General features: G+C 33.4%; 1 protein-coding gene across 1 annotated transcript in view; it reads left to right on the top strand.

Moving 5' to 3' along the window:
- The first annotated feature begins 6,802 nt into the window (after positions 1 to 6,802).
- The window catches only part of LOC124367081 (CD63 antigen-like), a 29,584-nt gene continuing 16,849 nt past the window's right edge, over positions 6,803 to 19,537 (top strand). The window contains exon 1 of the mRNA XM_046823733.1: positions 6,803 to 6,880. Coding sequence (XP_046679689.1) covers positions 6,821 to 6,880 — 60 coding nt within the window. The 5' untranslated portion in view covers positions 6,803 to 6,820. The remainder of the gene's footprint in view (positions 6,881 to 19,537) is intronic.

The following is a 19,537-nucleotide window of genomic DNA, read 5'->3' on the forward strand; positions in this document are numbered from 1 at the left end:
GGTTATTTTTGATGATGGAAGGATTGTGAAGGAAACAGGAAGGAATCTACTAACCACCTAAGACGAATGCAGACGTATTGTGATCTGTATTCCGTAGTTCAGTTTTAATGATTAGTGTTATGTATAGTTTTTTATTAAGTGCATATATTTTATAGAGTTAGTGAAGTTGACAAACAACATGGTGGTTGTGATTCCTGACAGGCGTGCCACAACGCTTTGCTAAGATTTGTATATTTTAACCTAGTTTGTAATTATGTATTCGGTTAGTTCTTTACCCGAAGATTGCAGATCTCGAAACGTAGTGTTACTTACTGATTTCTTGTTTCGCTGAACGATGATGGCAAATGTCCGGAAAAAATCCTGTTTCCTTAACAAATTTATTGGATGAAACAAACTATGAATACACACAGAAGCTAATTGGAATTGGCCATTTTAAAATTGAGCCACGTCAGATAACACTCAGTGGCTGGAAGAAAAATCATCAACAAGTTGACGAGCACTGACAAACTCAACATGTGTTAGCGAACAAAACTAGCAAACACTAGGTTATATCGATCTAACTAATTTGAGCAAAAGTTAAAAACCGTATGAATAATCTTTTTCTACGCACTCTGTTGGTGTTACCATATATAATCACTGTTAACAATTATACCAAAATCACCGCTATTTAATACATTGTTGCGATTACTGATAAACAAATAAGTTATGTAAAACAGAATCGTATATCTACAAATCATTTTATTATTTTGTAGCTCGTGGAACTATTTCAGTTTATTGATTTTCATCACATTTAACACCTATTTCAGGTTAAGACAGAACACAAATAAGACTATGCCACACCATTATTATCAGACCAGACTTGTGACACTCAAAACTTTGTCATTGTGTAATTTTGTGTAATATTTTCAATTTGTATCTAATTTTTAGCTATTAAAATTATTAAGGTATTAAACTCCCAATAGAAAGGCCCTAAAGACTTAAAACTAGGTGTATAATATACACCTAGTTTTAAGTCTTGGACAAGTCATTGGACAAAAAGTAACATATTATGTTACTTTTTGTCCAATGTAGAACGCTTTGGAGTCGAATATTCAAAATACAGTGTCTTTCCTTGTATACAATAACTCTTAATAGGAAGCCCTAGATTTGTGGTGAGGGGGTTGGAACCCCTGGATGGGCTAATTAGTAGCCTTAGGGCTTAGGGGCCTTATTATTTTCCTTTTGTGGTCAGCTTGGATCTTACAATAAGTATAATTTCACTATTTCAATGTTTTAAGAATTAAAAAACGTTAAATATGAAACAGTTTTGTTTTGTGGTGTATGATTTCATGAGGAGAATAAAGATATTTTTTATTTGAAACTTGGTGCATATATTCTTTTTTTCCAAAGATAACCCTTAATGATTCTAGTCCCTCTGTTCGATAACTCAATTATGTTCTGTCGGATATTCGATCCTCCGTTATATCGGTTTATTTTTTTATTATTCTCATTTAATAAGAAGTGTACCAAATGGATGAAACACATGGTGTGGAGATGTCTGAGGTCGTAGTAATAAATAATCGCAAAGTTAACATGCAAGTTTAATTGTGGCAAAACACTTGCACTACTTCTAGATAATATGTAAAAACATGTCTTTGCCACGTTGCTGCCAACATAGAGTAAAAATGAACTTAAAACATTATTCAGCGGTGGGCCTAGTGGTCCCAATGTTCTTTGAAATATTGCGTACGAACTTTTAAATTTGATCTCCCTTAAACGTTGGCGTCAACTCACATAATATTCTATTTCTGGTTCGATTTTTAGTAGCAAAAAGGAAGAAGGAATCAAAGTAGAATGGAAGGAGAATGCAATCTACTGGAAGTAATCAAAGTTAAGTTCTCGGAGAGAAAGAACTTGAACTCACGATGGGATTAGTTATTTATCGAGACAACTTACAATCACGACAACATGGTCTCGTCAAAAGGACATCACCACAACTTATCCATTTCAATCTGGCAAATAAAACATCAACACAGGTAATTCATTTTACTATTTACAAATTTACATTTAAAATAGATGTCACGATGCGCGCGAGGTAGGCGGATAGTTGGCTAAAAAGTACAAGAGAGAAAAGACTACCATCGTGCCAATTAGGTAATTATTCCGCCAAGAATGTAGTTTCAAGAACATCGGAGAAAATAGTAATAATGATCAGTAACGAGTAATAGAGTTGCGAAAAATATATAGGCCTAACACAAGATTCGAGTACGCTACACCACACGTCGCGTAACGGGCTTTGTTCCTTTCTTTCTTTCTTTCTTCTTGTTTGCTGAGTTTCAGCAGGTTCTGCTTACTTTGAGCATGGAACCTCGATAAACATTCTTGTATGTAACGTCACTTTCAAGACTTAAGTTATGTTAGTTTGTGTTTTTATTTTTGTTATATTACCTTATTTATAGATTTAAGAAAAACTTACAATTTCCAGTATTATTTCCATATCAAAGCTTGTTAAAAGATCTTTCAATATATAAGGTGGATCTATTTTCTTCGCTTTCAGTTTAGTGAGCAATTCATGTCTGAAGTCGTTATATTGCACACAATCAAAGATTAAATGTTGAAGACTTTCTATGGAACCTGCATTGCATTTGAGGCATAACGGAGTGAAATAACAACTTATCTTAAATAGGGTTTCATTAACCCAAGCATGTCCAATTCTTAGTCTATTTATCGTTACTATTTTATTTCTACTCAGTTTGTAATTATTATACCATGGGGAGGGGCTATCAGGGGCAATGCATTATTGCAAGCATAGTTAGAAAATGTTAAACAGGCAATCATATGGAAAAGAAAATGTCACATCCCTGAGGAACCAGAGAGAAACTATGTAAAACCACAGAGGGATAGGCTCCATTAAAATGAAGCTCAACCAAATCGCATGGTTTAACTTGCAATGTCATAAAACCCGTTCTTGTCTATGTACAAGTGAAGTTTCATGCATTGAGTAAAAATAATCTACACACCGAGTCACCAATAAATGGTGTTGGACGCATTGGGATAATTACACTATATGTTACATGTTAACTTGGACCGATCATGTTGAGCATCTATGTGCAAGGGTTGCTTCAGGCGTTTTTGCCCTGAGGAATTTGGCAAAGGTTTGCTCTTTTGGCGTTCTAAGGATGGCCTATTTTGGCCTTTTATATCCCCATTTGATCTACGGCATACGCCTTTGGGGTGGATGTGCCAGGATCATATTCAACAGAGTTTTCAGGCTTCAGAAAAAAGTTCATTAGAATTATGTGCAAATTGAATCCGAGAAAAACGTGCCGCGATGCTTTCAGGCAGCATGGTTTTCTGACTTTACCCTGCCTCTGTATCTTGGGTGTAGCACTGTATTGCCGATTCCGATGCGAGTTAGTGCGGGGCACAGACGTCCACTGGCATCTGAACAACATCCTTCACAAGCTAGTGTCAGATTAATTTAATTAATCATCTCCCTGAGAGCATAAAAATGTCAACAACCCAACCTTGTTTAAAGCTCGATTAAATAGGATTAAAAAGGACCTTTTAGTGTCTGAAGTGTTTTACTCTGTAGACGAGTTCATGTTACGCCGCTGGGACCACTAATTTTCGTAACTTAGTACCGATACTGAAGCCATGTATGAATGAGTGGGAAAATGTAATTTAATGTATGTATGCGTGCAGTGAATGAATCTTAGAATAGCAAACTGCAGGATTTTTAGCTTTATTTATTGACGTTTGCGAATGCAATGTAAAATTGTTTGAAAGCAATAAAAATATGATTGATTGATTGGGATAATTAGACTACGTGTTAAATGTTAAGATCGCTAATAATTAGTCCTATACTGAGTGACTTGCACCATAACCGAACTGTATCTTCGTATATAAAGCCTCTTGCACAATTTCAACACCATATATCGGTTCGTTTTCGAGATATCGTACTGACATAAATGAGTTTCCAGCCTCACGAGTGATAGGTTTCGCTAACGCTCAGCCAATAAGTAGATTGGTAAACTAATAAACTGAAATCTAGTCGTTGAAATTCCAAAAGTAGTAGCTTACAGAGCTGTTAAATAGATGATAAAATTAAAATTAAAGAATGTAGTTTGTTGAATCAATGAGAATGATAAATATTATACACGGTTATTATTTTCTGCTATTTAATAACGTCCTCTCTTTTGAATAAAGTAGCGTAAAATGTGCATTATTCACCATACTACCTGTTACCCGTGGCATCGCACGCAATTTTCTGTTGAAAAACTGGACAATATATCTATGTATTCTTTTTCTATGACATAATAAACAGTCTAGAGATAATCGATAGTCACTCAAAGCTATTCCAATCTCCTGATCCAATTTAGATTTAAGTTTAAAGAACAGAGGTTTGGAATCCTGAAGTTGTAAAGTGAAACAGTTTTTATAAGATTAGTATTTCCCTCCCACATTCCATGATAATTTATTGAAGTTCTCCGATGGCTTCAGTAACAATAAGAGTTTGCCTTTTTATCCCAATGACGAAAGTGTATCGTACAACTCAAAAGTTGCTGCGGTCAATATGGGTCTGTTCTGGTTGTTTAAATTCACCCCCGGTGTTTTGGCATAATAAGTCGCCCGCCATTATCTTTTTATTTTCATTAGCAATGTAAACAGATGTTTCAGAAAGTTTGTCGAATTATAGCTGTCAGCTGTTTAGTGCCAGTTTAATTTGAATTATGAAACGTTATTACTTTTCGTTCTTATCATAACATTCGAATGTAAACTAATTTTTCAATTTAAATTCGACTTTACTTGGTGAAATGAATGTGTTATGGGTGGTAAAAAGCACTCTAAATGTTAATTCAGACCAAAAGCTGTACCTGTTCCAAATCTCAGCACAATCCGTATAGCAGTTTCAGCGTGATTCGAGGACAAACCTCCAAAAATCCAAACATCCAAATATCCAAACATTCAAACTTTCGCATTTATAATATTAGTGGGATTATAATAGATTTGGCTTACCCCCAAGAAGCGAAGAACAGCATGATAACGTCAGCAAGTGTGGTATTGTGACGTACCGCATTGTACCTGTCCAGCAGAGATCCAAGGAGCTAGCTGTGGGTTACTGCTATAAACTACCGCATGTGTCAAAGAGGTATTCACACTCTGGCTCAACTATATTAGATCATAATAGAATCTTGTGATGGACTAATGTAGTCCGAAATGTCAGGCTGGATTGCGTAGTATTCATGGTAACATTAAACTTAGTTCATTGTTGTAATTATCTACAAAACGTAATGTATTTATTAACACACAATAGCCTACTACTGTAACGATATGGACACAGTACTAGTCATTCCTCACATAGAATGCTTATGTCTCACTTTATTATCTGAGATGATACGGGTTGAAATACAAATATCTACAAGTTAAATATAGTACACTTTAATTAATTTTAAAGCAAACATTCCAATAATACTGTTTTATTTGTGTCTTTCCACCTGGGTCTTTCCAAAATCCACTGTTACCGTTTTTTATCTAATGAAATATTAAATTTATTTTTTACATATACGTAGACATACGTTCCTGGTTTTAAAATATTATCTTCTTGTATTGTTTAATGACACGACTTTTTATAAGTACAAAATTGTTTGTATTATTGCTGTAACCACTTTAATTTCAGTTAAGGGTCTGATGATGTTTTCTTTGAAATCGAAAAGCATTTAACACAAAAACAATTGTATTATTGGAGTGTGTTTTTTTTAATTAATTAAAGAATTCAAATAAGAAGGCAGCTTCTACACTATATAGTACAATTTTTTATCTCGTCTAAACAATCCATATACCCCCAAATTATTATATGTATTACATAAATAGATAAAATAAAATTTGCTGTGAATTTTGAGTTCAGCTCCAGTTTTCATTCCTCTTAGTCCATCTGGAATCTGACGCTGTTGCAGACTTGACTCTTGGAATCTGGAGTCATGTTCGTTTGAAGAGATCCAAAAAGTCGGCAATAAAGAAGCTCAAAATGAACTCTACATCATTTCGACATCAGACACCTAGGGTCACAAAATACATTGTATCCTAGGTGAAGTGTTAGTCTCATTGTCTCATTAGGAGCACAACTGACTGCACTTTGATGTTAATGATATGACCTCTAAGCACGGTGGAGCAACCGAGTTTTCTACACATAACGTAGCTATGGTAGGAAGGGTTGATTAAATGTGAACGTTGAGTTTAGCCCCAGTAACCTCATTACGTATAAACCTCAACCGGAGTTTTCCCCTTCCAAACGAGATAACGGACGAAACCGCGTATTTCGCACTTGGTGGGAGATCGGATTGACAATGTTTACGAAACGTATTGTCACATCGACAGTTCTCAATGTACTGACCTCGAAGTCGTAAATTACACTTGCATTTTAGTCTAAGTACCTCATGATGTCAAAAATATGTAAAGATTTCATTTCGCTTTTGTCGTCAACGACTTTTTTTAGATGTCTGTCCAGATTAAAGGAGTCAAGTCAGATTCCGCTGCGGTCAACATTCGTATGTAATGTAATATGTAATATGTAACATATGTTTCGACCCGATAAAAACACCTCTAGATGTCAGAAAAATATTCCACTCTCTTTTACACGGAGGGAAAGATAACACACGCTGCTCAGTCATAATCGAATGGCCTAAACGTCAATCAGATGTTGGGTGAGAGTTGTTGTCGCGTCAGGCTCGGTTGCCAGGCAACCGTCAGCCAATTGGAGCCCAACTGTCATCAAAGGTAACTCCACAGGTACCATTGTTGCCAGTTTATTCCTACCTTTGGCCACTTTCACACGTCCAACATGGAGTGGGGTATGAACATCATCAAGTACCTGCTATTCGCTTTCAACCTCATTTTTGCGGTAATATTCTCACGTTCTTAAAATATTTACATAATTAATTATTTGTAAATATTTATCAAACTCTTTGTGTAGTATATCCTATCAAAATTATGTGTTAATTCTTATAGGATAGTTTCTTTCAAAATTTAAACTCATACTTTTTAAATGGGGGATTTTAATTTTATTTGGGTTGGTACCATTGATTTTACAGCGATAGACCTTGCATACATGTGTGTGTCAGCAATTTTGTTAAGTTAAACTAATTCTGTCCCGTAAAGCGTAGATAGCGCTACTGTAGTAAACCTTTCGTTTAGAGAGCTGATCAATTTCAATGTTACAGCAATTACCTCACTTTTACTAATTAAATTTAAATATTGGGTATCTTATTGTCAGGTTTAATTCTATAACAGCGTGTTTAATACTTCTATATGGTGAATTTATAATCGATGTTTATTTGGTTTGCCGCTAGATCGCGCAAAACTACGTTTCGATTGACAACAGATTTTAGTTTCGGTGCAATGTCTTCTCATAGACTGTTACATAGTCAATGGTGCTACTTACAAATACTAATATATATTTAGTCCAAATTGTTTTTGAGAAACATAGTTTACACTAGGTCTTACCTTAATAGTGGTCTGAATCAGGGCCGTATATAAGAGGGCTCATGGGGGGCTCAAGCCATCCTCCCGAAATTTTTAAAGACATGCATTAAAATTGCATCCATTAGTTTGTTTTAAGTTGCAAAATATAGAGATCTTAAAGCTCAACTATTTCCTAGGAGAATATTCCTGTGCCTCAATTTTGGAGGGTATTTTATACCTCCCCCCCCATTAATAGGCTAATTTTCTGTATACGCTACTGGTCTGAATCTACTTCTTAAATAATAACTTGAGAAGAACCAGTGATTGACTTTTTACTTTTCTCCTTGCCTTGAGCATTGTCCAGTTTGTTACATTACATTGAGAATTAAACGTTATAAAAGTAAATGGTATAAACAGCATGGTAAACCCACATACAGTATTTTCCTTCTTCAACTATACGCGTTTCTTTGGAAGGAGTTATATTACATGGAAAGGAGCAATAATCTCCATATTTATTTATAATTATGTTATTTGGTAAACCACACAAATTGGTTGACAAGTCCCCTTACCTAACCTAAGATATGTGTGTTAAATGTCCATGCACGACATTTGTAACCAAGGTAATTGACTGTTTGAAGCAAAATTGTCACAGTGAAATTTAGCTGAATAATCTTTTATGTAATAATTAGGAATTTAAAATTGCCATGGTAAAATTGCGGGTAGCCTGGACCACTCGTTTCCGGTGAACAAGAGGGGTACCACAACAAAAAATCATGGATTTCAGACTATAGGCTACAAAATTCATAGTTGCTCGCTTAACAGCTGTTCGGGTAAATATAACAATAAAGTAATGTCAAATTGATTTAATATAGGTACCTTCACGAGTACAAAAGGCTAAAAATAACGAGTAAGTAATTTTTTGAACTCCAGGTTAAAGTGGTGGCAATGACGCGCTTCAAAATCTTATTGATATCCATCACCTCGTAATTATTTTACAGTATTTCTAATTTCATTAATGTACATGTATTTAAAAGTAAGCTATTTTTAAATAAAAAGCTATTTAAACGATCACAGGACTTCGGACATATGTTAGAAAATGTATTACACAAAGTTTCGAGAATTGAAATCTAATCTCTTCTTCAGGTGAGAGGATAATCAGTACATTAAAAAGGAAAGAAAAAAGAGAAAAAAACTAAATCAAACATGTCCTTTCTATTATTTTTTTCTTTCTTTTACAAGTACTAATTATACAAAATATCCGAAACCCTACTACCCTCTCAAACCTTCAATCGTCAATAAAAAAAAACTTTAAAAAAGGAGCAGTACATTTTTCAAAATATTAAATATAACAACTAACCTTAATACAGGGGCACAGATTCTCAACAATTTTTACGTTTCGAATTATATAAGTACTTACATTCGAAGAGTAAAATGCCCCATTTCACAATACTGGGTCAATATTATAGATTTTACGTGCCCTAAAGGTTTCAATTTTGACTTAGTAATAAAATATCTCCGATTTTTTAATTAGCCAGTCCAATTGCAAGAGTGGGATTACTTTATGCTCTTTCACGCATTCCCAGTTAATGCAGACCAATTTTGTAGTTTTGTGGAATGTTACTCAAATATTACGACATGCTTAAGTCAGAAATTATTACCACAATTCATTGTCTATTAATGTATTAGTAGTTTGTAAATAATGCAATATGATTTACATCTGAAGAAGGGGGTGGATTTCAATCTTCAAAACATAATATACGATTTTGTAACATACCAACCATGTTGTGTGTCAACTCCATGCATACCAACTCTAAAACATGGAATTAATAAAAACAAAACCCCTAATAACTATTATGTAATAATAAAGATACGTGTTATTTTAATTTTAACAACCAACCACCGAGAACTGACCAGAGGTAAATAGCGATCATTGAGGTAGAAACAAGATGGTGGCAAAACAGGAAATGCGAGTGGGCCTTTTTATTATTCGTTCTTTTTAGATGAACTTATCACAACCATTTTGTGGCCAGCATTGGTTTTACAAATCTAATCTTTTTGATACTTTAAATTTAATTTAAACTAGATCGTAGTTATATTTTACGTTATTTATCCACCTGATGAAGAGATCAGATTGCAGATCTCGAAACGTAGTGTTACTGATTTCTTCTATCATTGAAGTATGGTAAATGTCCGAAAAAAATCTGCTTCCTTCACAATCTTCCTATTGTCGAAAACAATAAATTTTAGACAATATTATTTAAATCACAATTTTTAGTTTACTCCATAAAGACATGCAAGAAATATTGGCTTGATTTTGTCTTTGTATATGCTTAGGGTATAACATTTTTCAAGTACACATTTACTGGGAAAATGGGAACTTAATTTCAATGATTCAGTTGTTAGATCGTATTGATTTATCTATTAAGCTTTAAGGTCGTGGATACAAAGAGGAAGAGAGTGGTAGATAAAAGTGACCAAAGGGGAAAAAAGGCGTAATGCTTACTTTTAGACCTAAATGAGGCAAGAGAAGACAAAAAATAAGTGATAAAAATGAAATTGTTTATAATAAATCGAGCAATTCTGGTTTTTTTTTATTATTATGGAGGACTATTACAACAATGTAGTTATAAACACCACTGAAATGGCTAGGAGCTTAATGATAATGAGCATTAGCATTGAAATATCATAAAGTGTTTACTCTTATTAAATCTTCCCTCTAATTTTAAGTCAATATATATTTTGACATGGTACTATCGCTCCAATTTATTTTTCCAGTATTTTATATTCAACATTATTATCACTATTAAATTATCGCTATTTCTCTACCTGTATGATCATATCTTTCTTGCATAATCAAGGCTTTTAATTCAAATAGCTCATACAATAAATATTGGTTATATTAAAAATGTGATTTAACTTTCCCTTCAATTACTGTCTCTAATCTAAAATGTATTAAATTTTATATAAACACAATAATTTTTTACACGTGGATTTTGTAGCCTACTTTGTAGACATTCTTTGAAACTAAAAGAAATATAGATTAATTTAAATGAAGAAATTAGTGTGAAATAACAAACCAATAATTAGGTTTCTTATAAGAGTAATAAAAATTGATCATTTTATTCGGAAAAATAATTTCATAATTAAACTATATTTGGCCAATAGAAAGCTTCTGACGGTTATTTATATTCCATTCCATATTTCTCTTTCAAGGTGAATAAACCTTGTGTTTGGTCAACCCGAGTATAGGTCTAATATTAGCCTATTGAATGAAAGTTAACCAATTTATTTACAGCCTTCCCTTACACCTTAGTATCATTACTCTAGTATCATACACGACAACCTAGTAAACAGCTACGATACGTATTCATTTGTAACAACTGAATCTTTTGCAATTTTTCAGTAAACACTAAATAAATTAATATTTTGTCTTTTGGCACGAACATGCTCAGTTCTGCCAACTTTGAGACCAATAAAATTGAACACACTCATTAATTAATTTTAATATCTACTCAAATAATGTAAGATATTTTTCAACTATATATTTATAATCAGAAAAATTCCACTTAAATTTCATGAGTGGAGAATGGATAGAGACAATAAGCTATGTCAGTACGTATTTAAAGTTCAAAGGTAATCTATTTAGGTTTAAAATCTGTTTAATTTTAAATTCATCAACTTTAAGAAGTTATGTTGAAAAACCACGTGTAATTATAGATATTTAAACAGTTTACGACATTTTATAATCAGAACCAAATGAAAACGGCTGAAGATAAAAATGTTAATTTTTAATGTTTATACATTAATTACAATATCACGTGGAACGATTAATAAAAAATCTTTGCTACTTTTTGTGTTTAAGGAAATGCTAAAGGGCTATGAATTTAATATGAAAAGATAGTTACTATACTTCAATTAAAATCGTAACAATTTTTAAAACTAGATTAAATTTATGGAGATAACAACAAACATTGCATTCTGCGTACTTATAACAATATACATATAATTAATTAATTGTTTTTTTCTAAACTGTTCTTTGAATAAAGTGGTTGAACTTGACCACTTAAACACATAGAACGGTTAGCCTTCATATTTATTACACATTTTCTTTCCTCATGTAACCTAAATTATAAATTATACTACTTTCGGGCCCTTGCAATGCTACAATTTTCGGTATTTGACTATTGCTTGATTCAAAAGCCACTGGACTTATCAAAGTAGAATTTAAATTTGTATTTCTAAGGTGCTTTTCTAAGTATATTTTAGTTAAGTAGGGTCTTCTTATATTGTGAAACATACTTTTTAAAGTAGTATTAAAACTAACAAAACAACGTATCAATCAACATATAGGATAAGGATCAATAAGGATAGGATTGTTACAAATTCTATCCAAAACTAAATGTTATAATATACCCTGTAATTTCCCAATTAAAATAATAATTTACGATATTAACATCTATTATGTAGTATATAAATTCCTTTATAACGAAATCGTAAATATATATTTTTAAGAACAATTTATAGTTTTCAATATTTATTAAATATACACAGTATTTCAGGCACAAATACCCGTACTTGTTTTTTAGGGAGTTCTTTTAATGCCAATTGCATTTAAATTGAATATACTAGACGATTTTTAAGGGGAACCGATCCTAACCCATCTACAAATATTTTTAGACCTCCACGGGAATCGAACCCGCGATCTCTCAGTTGGAGAGCTAGAGCTTACCACTACGCAACGGTGAACGGCAGGAAATGAAGATTAGGCTAATTGTAATATTAGTGAAAATGGATGAGGAAGAAAGAAGGCAAGAATGACTGACTTTGGCAGGTTTAGTGTAACAACAATTTCAACTCTAAAGGCATCGTGTAGCTGATTTGACACATGTTCAATACCAGAGTCAATGCCCTGCCATCCGTATATCAGTGTCTGTGTTAGCTCCTAGCACAGACAATGGATACGTTTCTATCCATTGTCTGTGCTCCTAGGTAACAATTAGCCCTTATTGATCAACTCAGTTACACGCTACAGGCACAGCGTCGTGATCAGATAATTGTAAGGATACAACACCAGCCTTCCGCTCATCCTTAATTAACCTCAAAATAGATTTATGGCACCACATTAACCTTGGTTATCACTAACTTATACACATTGAACTTACAAAATATCTGGTGTCTTGAAAACATTTGTGTTTATAAACTGGCTCAGTAATTTGGATTTAGCTTTGTGACGGGAGATCTTAATATTATTTTTAATTTATGACTCAAGAACTTTGTTCCTACGTACTTTTTAATAATTGTAATTTTTAATTTATTTATTTATGGATAGCTGCCTTTGTCCCCCATACGAGATATATATATATATATTTGTGTTTCTTAGTTAAAGTTTAAGAGTCTAGTGCTAATTTGCACTATTTAAAAAAAAAAAAAAAAAAAAAAAAAAAAAAAAAAAAAAAAAAAAAAAAAAAACTGTTGCTATCACTGAACGGCGGCAAATGTTCGGAAAACAATCCTTCCATCGTTAAAAACAAACTTCAAACAAAGAAGCTTCTAGATCATTTCAAGTCTCTTTCGTCATTAACAAAGATTTTATGGCAATGTTTAACTGTGCAGGAGCTGTATATCTTATTTAAATCAAAATTTGGATATAAAAATATAACAATGACTTGATATTTTATCTAAAACGTTTTGCATATCATCAATAAATTAACATTTCCTACTCTTTTTGCGGTTGATCCACGATATCTTATACTTTATAACCCTTTGTTTATATTTATTTCTGTCTCATTTGTTATTAAAGATGTTTTTATTTTTTATCTCAGTTAAAACACCGTTACTTCTTTCAGTACAACTAACCTTAATTCCTATCTCAGTATCAGTTATTTGCCAATGAGATTCTAGTTACAATAAGGTTCATAGTCGCGTATTTCGGACTCCAGCTGACAAACTGGTGCGAAGGTGGAAGTGGCGTGACTGGGAGGTTTTAGTCTCAAGGTCACCTTATCAGTTACATCCTCAGTCCCTCATTTGGTTCTGAATATTAAAATAGAACCTGTATGAGTACAAAGTGTCCATTTAGATAAATCTTGGAATTTTCTAAATAGATCCACGTCTCAGATTGTTTATACATAGCAATGCTAGCAGTTACCCGAGGCTTCGCACGCAATGCAGTAGGCTTGCAAGTGTATGAGCAGTTCTGGTTTGACTGAATTACATTTCTGACGTCAATGCTGAGCTTGCCTTGTTGGCACGAACAAGAAAATCTGTCAAAAATTGTATTGAAACTCAAAGTTCTTTATTGTTTGTGACAATGTAAATTGCATAACAATCGTCACTACATAAAATAACTACAACTAAATAAAATACCTTAAAACTAAAAGATTTTGTCAATTCAAAACCAATGGATGCTGTAGTATTCTTTTAGAATTAAAACTTTTTCAACTTATTCCTAAAAGAGTTTAAATTACCCGTCTCTTTGAACCTTGCGGGCAAGTTGTTAAAAAGCTTCATGAAGGAATAAAACGTATGTTTTTCAAAGAAGGATGTCCTAAGTTTTGGAAAGGGAATTATATCCTCGGAGGTTATAAGTTGTTTGTTTTATTGGAAACAAGTCTTTATTTTTAAAGGCAAATGTCCAGCATTCCAGAATGTATATTCTAGGAAAAGTAAGTAGGCTAAATTATTTACGCGTTGTGACACGCGTAAGTCAGGAATCACAACCACCATGCTGTGTGTCAACCTCAGTAACTCTAAAACATGCAGATAACTCTTTTAGTTATCTTAAAGGAGTATGAGTTTGAAATAATAATATATTTTCCCAACCAAAAATCTGTTGTACCACCGCGATCAATAATTGTCAATGTTGTCAACCTAGGCGTCGCGTCGTCTCAAACTCGCCATTGAGGCGTTTCCACCCTAAACATTGTTAAGACATAAAAAGCATTAGAATCGATTCCGGACTATTTATATGCAGTTTTTTATAATGTTCATTCAACCTCATAGAATAACAATATTTCATATAACTTATTTTTAAAAAAAAACAACCACTTCATGCAACATTTTTGGACCATTCATTGTTAAAAAAAACAATTTTCTGATATGCTATGCAGTACAGGACTGTGGCATGACTCGCTAACAGAGATGCTATCGAGGGTTTGCAAGTGGTTGTTATGGGGGTCATAAAAGCTACTAGAGCCGTTCCTAGAACCCGTCTACTCTTCTGCTGTCATTATAGCTTAACTTCTCGTATAACTTATATGGCAGTGTTTAAAACGCAAATGGTTAAACAGCCCATATATATTCATTTTTCTCATTATTATTTCAAGCGTCGGCGTCAGGTCACTGGAGTAAAAAGTCATAAAGGAAATTTGTATAATTACGAATGAATAAAAACATTTTATCTGAATTTGAATAAACCTGTTTATTCGTAGAGAATATTTGATTGATTTGATCGTTTTTAATGAATCTATATTTCCATATAATTTATACTCGCTTTAGAAGATGTGTTTTGTGAAAATAGTAAGAATTAATACAAAGTTTTAAATATAAAACATTGTTATAAAAATCCTAAGCCTTCAAAAAACCTGTTTTTGTACATTTTACGTAATTGCTCAAATAAGGATAAAATTACGTAGTAGGAGGATATTTATAATAAATATTTGTACCATTTGTAAAAATGTGTAGCTTTAAAAAAGTTTTTGAATGGGCCTGATTATTTAACAAAAGATTTAAGACATTGTTCAGTAGGCTATATAACATATTCAATTTTAGAAAAATGCAATACTTTAATATGCTGGTAGTGTTTTAGGCTATGAACCCAGCCATCACCCTTCCAATCTGGGAGGTGAAAGCCAACTTGCCCTGTGCTGCTTAGTCCTGAATTCGACAGAATTTCTTGTAAACAGATACCAATTATCAGTTACGCTATACTTACTTAATGGGCGTCAACAAAATCAACATTCAATAATACGAGGGCTATCCATCCAGAAAGTAGTATACGTTTTTATATAGACAAAAAACAAAGTACAAGACGAAAATTGTATTATATACATTTGAAAGTGGCACTAAAACACTATTTTTCACCATAGCCACCATACACATTTAGGCACTTACCGTAGCGTTGAACTAGTTTTGAAATTCAAGCGATGTAAAATTTTGCCGCCTGAGACTTCAACCAGGTTGTCGCACCAAATTTAAAGTAGAGCACAAAATGTGTGGTAACCTAACTTCTGAGTATTAAGTTCGTGTAAAAAACTCTAACGTTGAAATTTGAGAAAAACTTCTTAGTTATATCATCTTCAGTCAACGAGGTAAAGAGACAAATAAGGTGATTTGTAGGTAATTTGGTATTTTAGCCCTTTCGGTATCCCCCGTTAGACCTCCCCCACCGATATTAGCACGGCTGACCATTTTATTTTATTCCTATTTATAAGGGAAATACCTCCATAGATTTCACGAAGAGCTAGGTTGCGTTTTAGTACGTTGTGAAGAACATTCCCAGACTATTCTATGCAAACCATCATTGCTTCTGCGCAGCGAGCTATGCGCATGTATAGTATCCTTGAAACGACCTTGAGTTTTACTCCGTAAGAAAAATTTTAAACACATTTTTAACCTCTAATTCGTCGTCGTTTCAATATAAGAGATGTCTTATCTAACAGATATTATTAACATGATATGTATCAGCAAATTTATTTAGTGTATAATCGTTAAAAAAAAAAGTGTAAATAAGTTCCAGATTTTTTCTTTAACCAACAATGACTATAGAAAAGTCTTTAGATGAATATTAATGGAATGTTTTAAACGAGACACCCCCAATGAATCTACACTACTAAAAGTTTTTAATGTTTAAAAGTATTTGAAGGGTGATAAGTTTAATATTGCTTTTTTAAGTGAAAGACAAGATAGCCGCACATACAACTAAAATTTGTGCCAAGAGTATAATACTTGGATTCAAACGAATAAATAAAAATTCAAATTCATGACTTTAGTATTTGTATAATAAAGAAAATAAACACTGTTTTTTCTTGTTAAATTAATAACGGGTCTTCAAGCTATCATGCTAAAAAATTAATGTTTATATAATAGCAATGACATCAAATACTGTCACGTACGCACTTAAGGTATCATCGTAATTAAATCAATTTTTGTACAAGCTAAATTCCAATACCATTTGAAGAAATATCCTTAAATAAAAGACAGTTTTTTTACCTCGCATAACAACATTCAGCCAATAAGACAAAGTGGCAGGAATGAACACATAGGTGGTTACAAAAGTGGATTCATTCTCAGATGATCTAGAAGCCAGACCACGGTAACGATCTCCCTCCTACTTCCTGCACACGACTTACACTCTGATATGCTGGGATACTGCACTCTGACACGGCATTTTCCAGAATACTGCTACAAAAAGTAAATTCATTTCTCAGATGATCTAGAAGCCAGATCACGGTAGCGATCTCCTCTCCCACTTCCTGCACACGACTTACACTCAGATAATGGTCGGATACTGCACTCTGGCACGGCATTATCCAGAATACTGTTACAAAAGTGGATTCGTTTCTCAGATGATCTAGAAGCCGTATCACGGTAGCGATCTCCTCTCCCACTTCCTGCATACGGCTTACATCTGATAATGCTCGGATACTGCACTCTGACACGGCATTTTCCAGAATACTGCTACAAAAGTAAATTCATTTCTCAGATGATCTAGAAGCCAGATCACGGTAGCGATCTCCTCTCCCACTTCCTGCACACGACTTACACTCAGATAATGCTCGGATACTGCACTCTAGCATGGCATTTTCCAGAATACTGTTACAAAGCTGGATTCGTTTGTCAGATGATCTAGAAGCCGGATCACGGTAGCGATCTCCTCTCCCACTTCCTGCACACGACTTACACTGATAATGGTCGGATACTGCACTCTGGCATGTCATTTTCAAAAATATTGTTACAAAAGTGGATTCATTTCTCAGATGATATAGAAGCCGGATCACGGTAGCGATCTCCTCTCCCACTTCCTGCACACGACTTACACTCAGATAATGCTCAGATACTGCACTCTGGCACGACATTTTCCAGAATACTGTTACAAAAGTGGATTCGTTTGTCAGATGATCTAGAAGCCGGATCACGGCAATGATCTCCCTCCCACTTCCTGCAAACGGCTTACACTCTGATAATGGTAGGATACTGCACTCTGGCACGGCATTATCCAGAATACTGTTACAAAAGTGGATTCGTTTCTCAGATGATATAGAAGCCGGATCACGGCAATGATCTCCCCTCCCACTTCCTGCACACGACTTACACTCTGATAATGGTTGGATACTGCACTCTGTCGCGGCATTTTCCAGAATACTGTTATAATAGTTGATTCGTTTCTCAGATGATCTAGAAGCCAGATCATGGTAGCGATCTCCCTCCCACTTCCTGCACACGACATGAATTTGATCATGTTTGGATACTGCACTCCGAAGATATCAAGAAAATGTATATCTGCATATACAAGAATACGTTGTGCGGTTGTCCTTTTCCTGCTGTGGAATTTGGTTGACCGTCTTTGAAGCCTATAACTCAGAAGGCTGACACAATTTCTCTTTTGCCTACCAGCGTGACTTAAATATTTATTTTCTTTATGATTGTCTGTCTGTCTATCTATCTGGAAGAGTAAAATTACGTACAGACTTGAAAATTAGCACGCAACCAATTTCTGTCACACGTGACAACGGTGTTGCGTATTTTTAACCTTGTTTAAATATAGAAAAACCCTTTCTAGAAATATGTACTTTGTAGGTAGGATTTATATACGTATATTTCATAATTTTATTTAAATCTATTAATTCAATTTAGATACAAGTGTATACTTCAATATATTTACATTGAAATGTTTTTGATTTATTTTTTTATTACAAACAACATTTTTAGGAAATTCAGCGATGTTCCCCTATTTCACAATAACGTTCCTGTACACATAGTTTTCTATTTTCAGATACTAGTAAAAGCTTTATCCCCTGTGCCAACTATATAATATTTCTTTACATTCTTCCTTACATTGGAATGGGTTTTTATTTATTGTTTATTACAAACAGCATTAGTCAGTGATGCACCCCTATGTCGTAATACTGATTATATCCACTTAGTTTTCTATTTTTCAGATACTAGTAAAAGCTTTATCCCCTGTGCCAACTATATAATATTTCTTTACATTCTTCCTTACATTGGAATGTGTTTTATTTATTGTTTATTACAAACAGCATTAGTCAGTGATGCACCCCTATGTCGTAATACTGATTATATCCACTTAGTTTTCTATTTTTCAGATACTAGTAAAAGCTTTATCCCCTGTGCCAAATATATAATATTTCTTTACATTCTTCCTTACATTGGAATGTGTTTTATTTATTGTTTATTACAAACAGCATTAGTCAGTGATGTACCCCTATGTCGTAATACTGATTACATCCACTTAGTTTTTCTATTTTTTCAGATACTAGTAAAAGCTTTATCCCCTGTGCCAACTATATAATATTTCTTTACATTCTTCCTTACATTGGAATGTGTTTTATTTATTGTTTATTACAAACAGCATTAGTCAGTGATGTACCCCTATGTCGTAATACTGATTACATCCACTTAGTTTTCTATTTTTCAGATACTAGTAAAAGCTTTATCCCCTGTGCCAACTATATAATATTTCTTTACATTCTTCCTTACATTGGAATGATTTTTATTTATTATTTATTACAAACAGCATTAGTCAGTGATGTACCCCTATTTCGTAATACGGTTTATATTTACTTAGCTTTATATTTTTCAGATACTAGTAAAAGCTTTTTCTCCGTGCCAACTATTTCACATTCTGCCATGCACACACTAACAATATAGTTTGTGAAAAATCAAATTTTGTTTTGAGTGAACATATCCGCGTATTTTTGAGAAACCACAATTAAAATTTTGTTTTCATGAATATGGGTGATTGATTACGGATGTATAAAGCATGTTGTAAACTTATAGTAGTTTTAGAGTTAGTAAAGATAGAATTATTAAAATAAAAAACTGCATAATATTAAAATTTCCCAAATCCTTTTGAATT

This window comes from Homalodisca vitripennis, chromosome 8 (assembly GCF_021130785.1).
Source record: "Homalodisca vitripennis isolate AUS2020 chromosome 8, UT_GWSS_2.1, whole genome shotgun sequence".
Taxonomy (NCBI): domain Eukaryota; kingdom Metazoa; phylum Arthropoda; class Insecta; order Hemiptera; family Cicadellidae; genus Homalodisca; species Homalodisca vitripennis.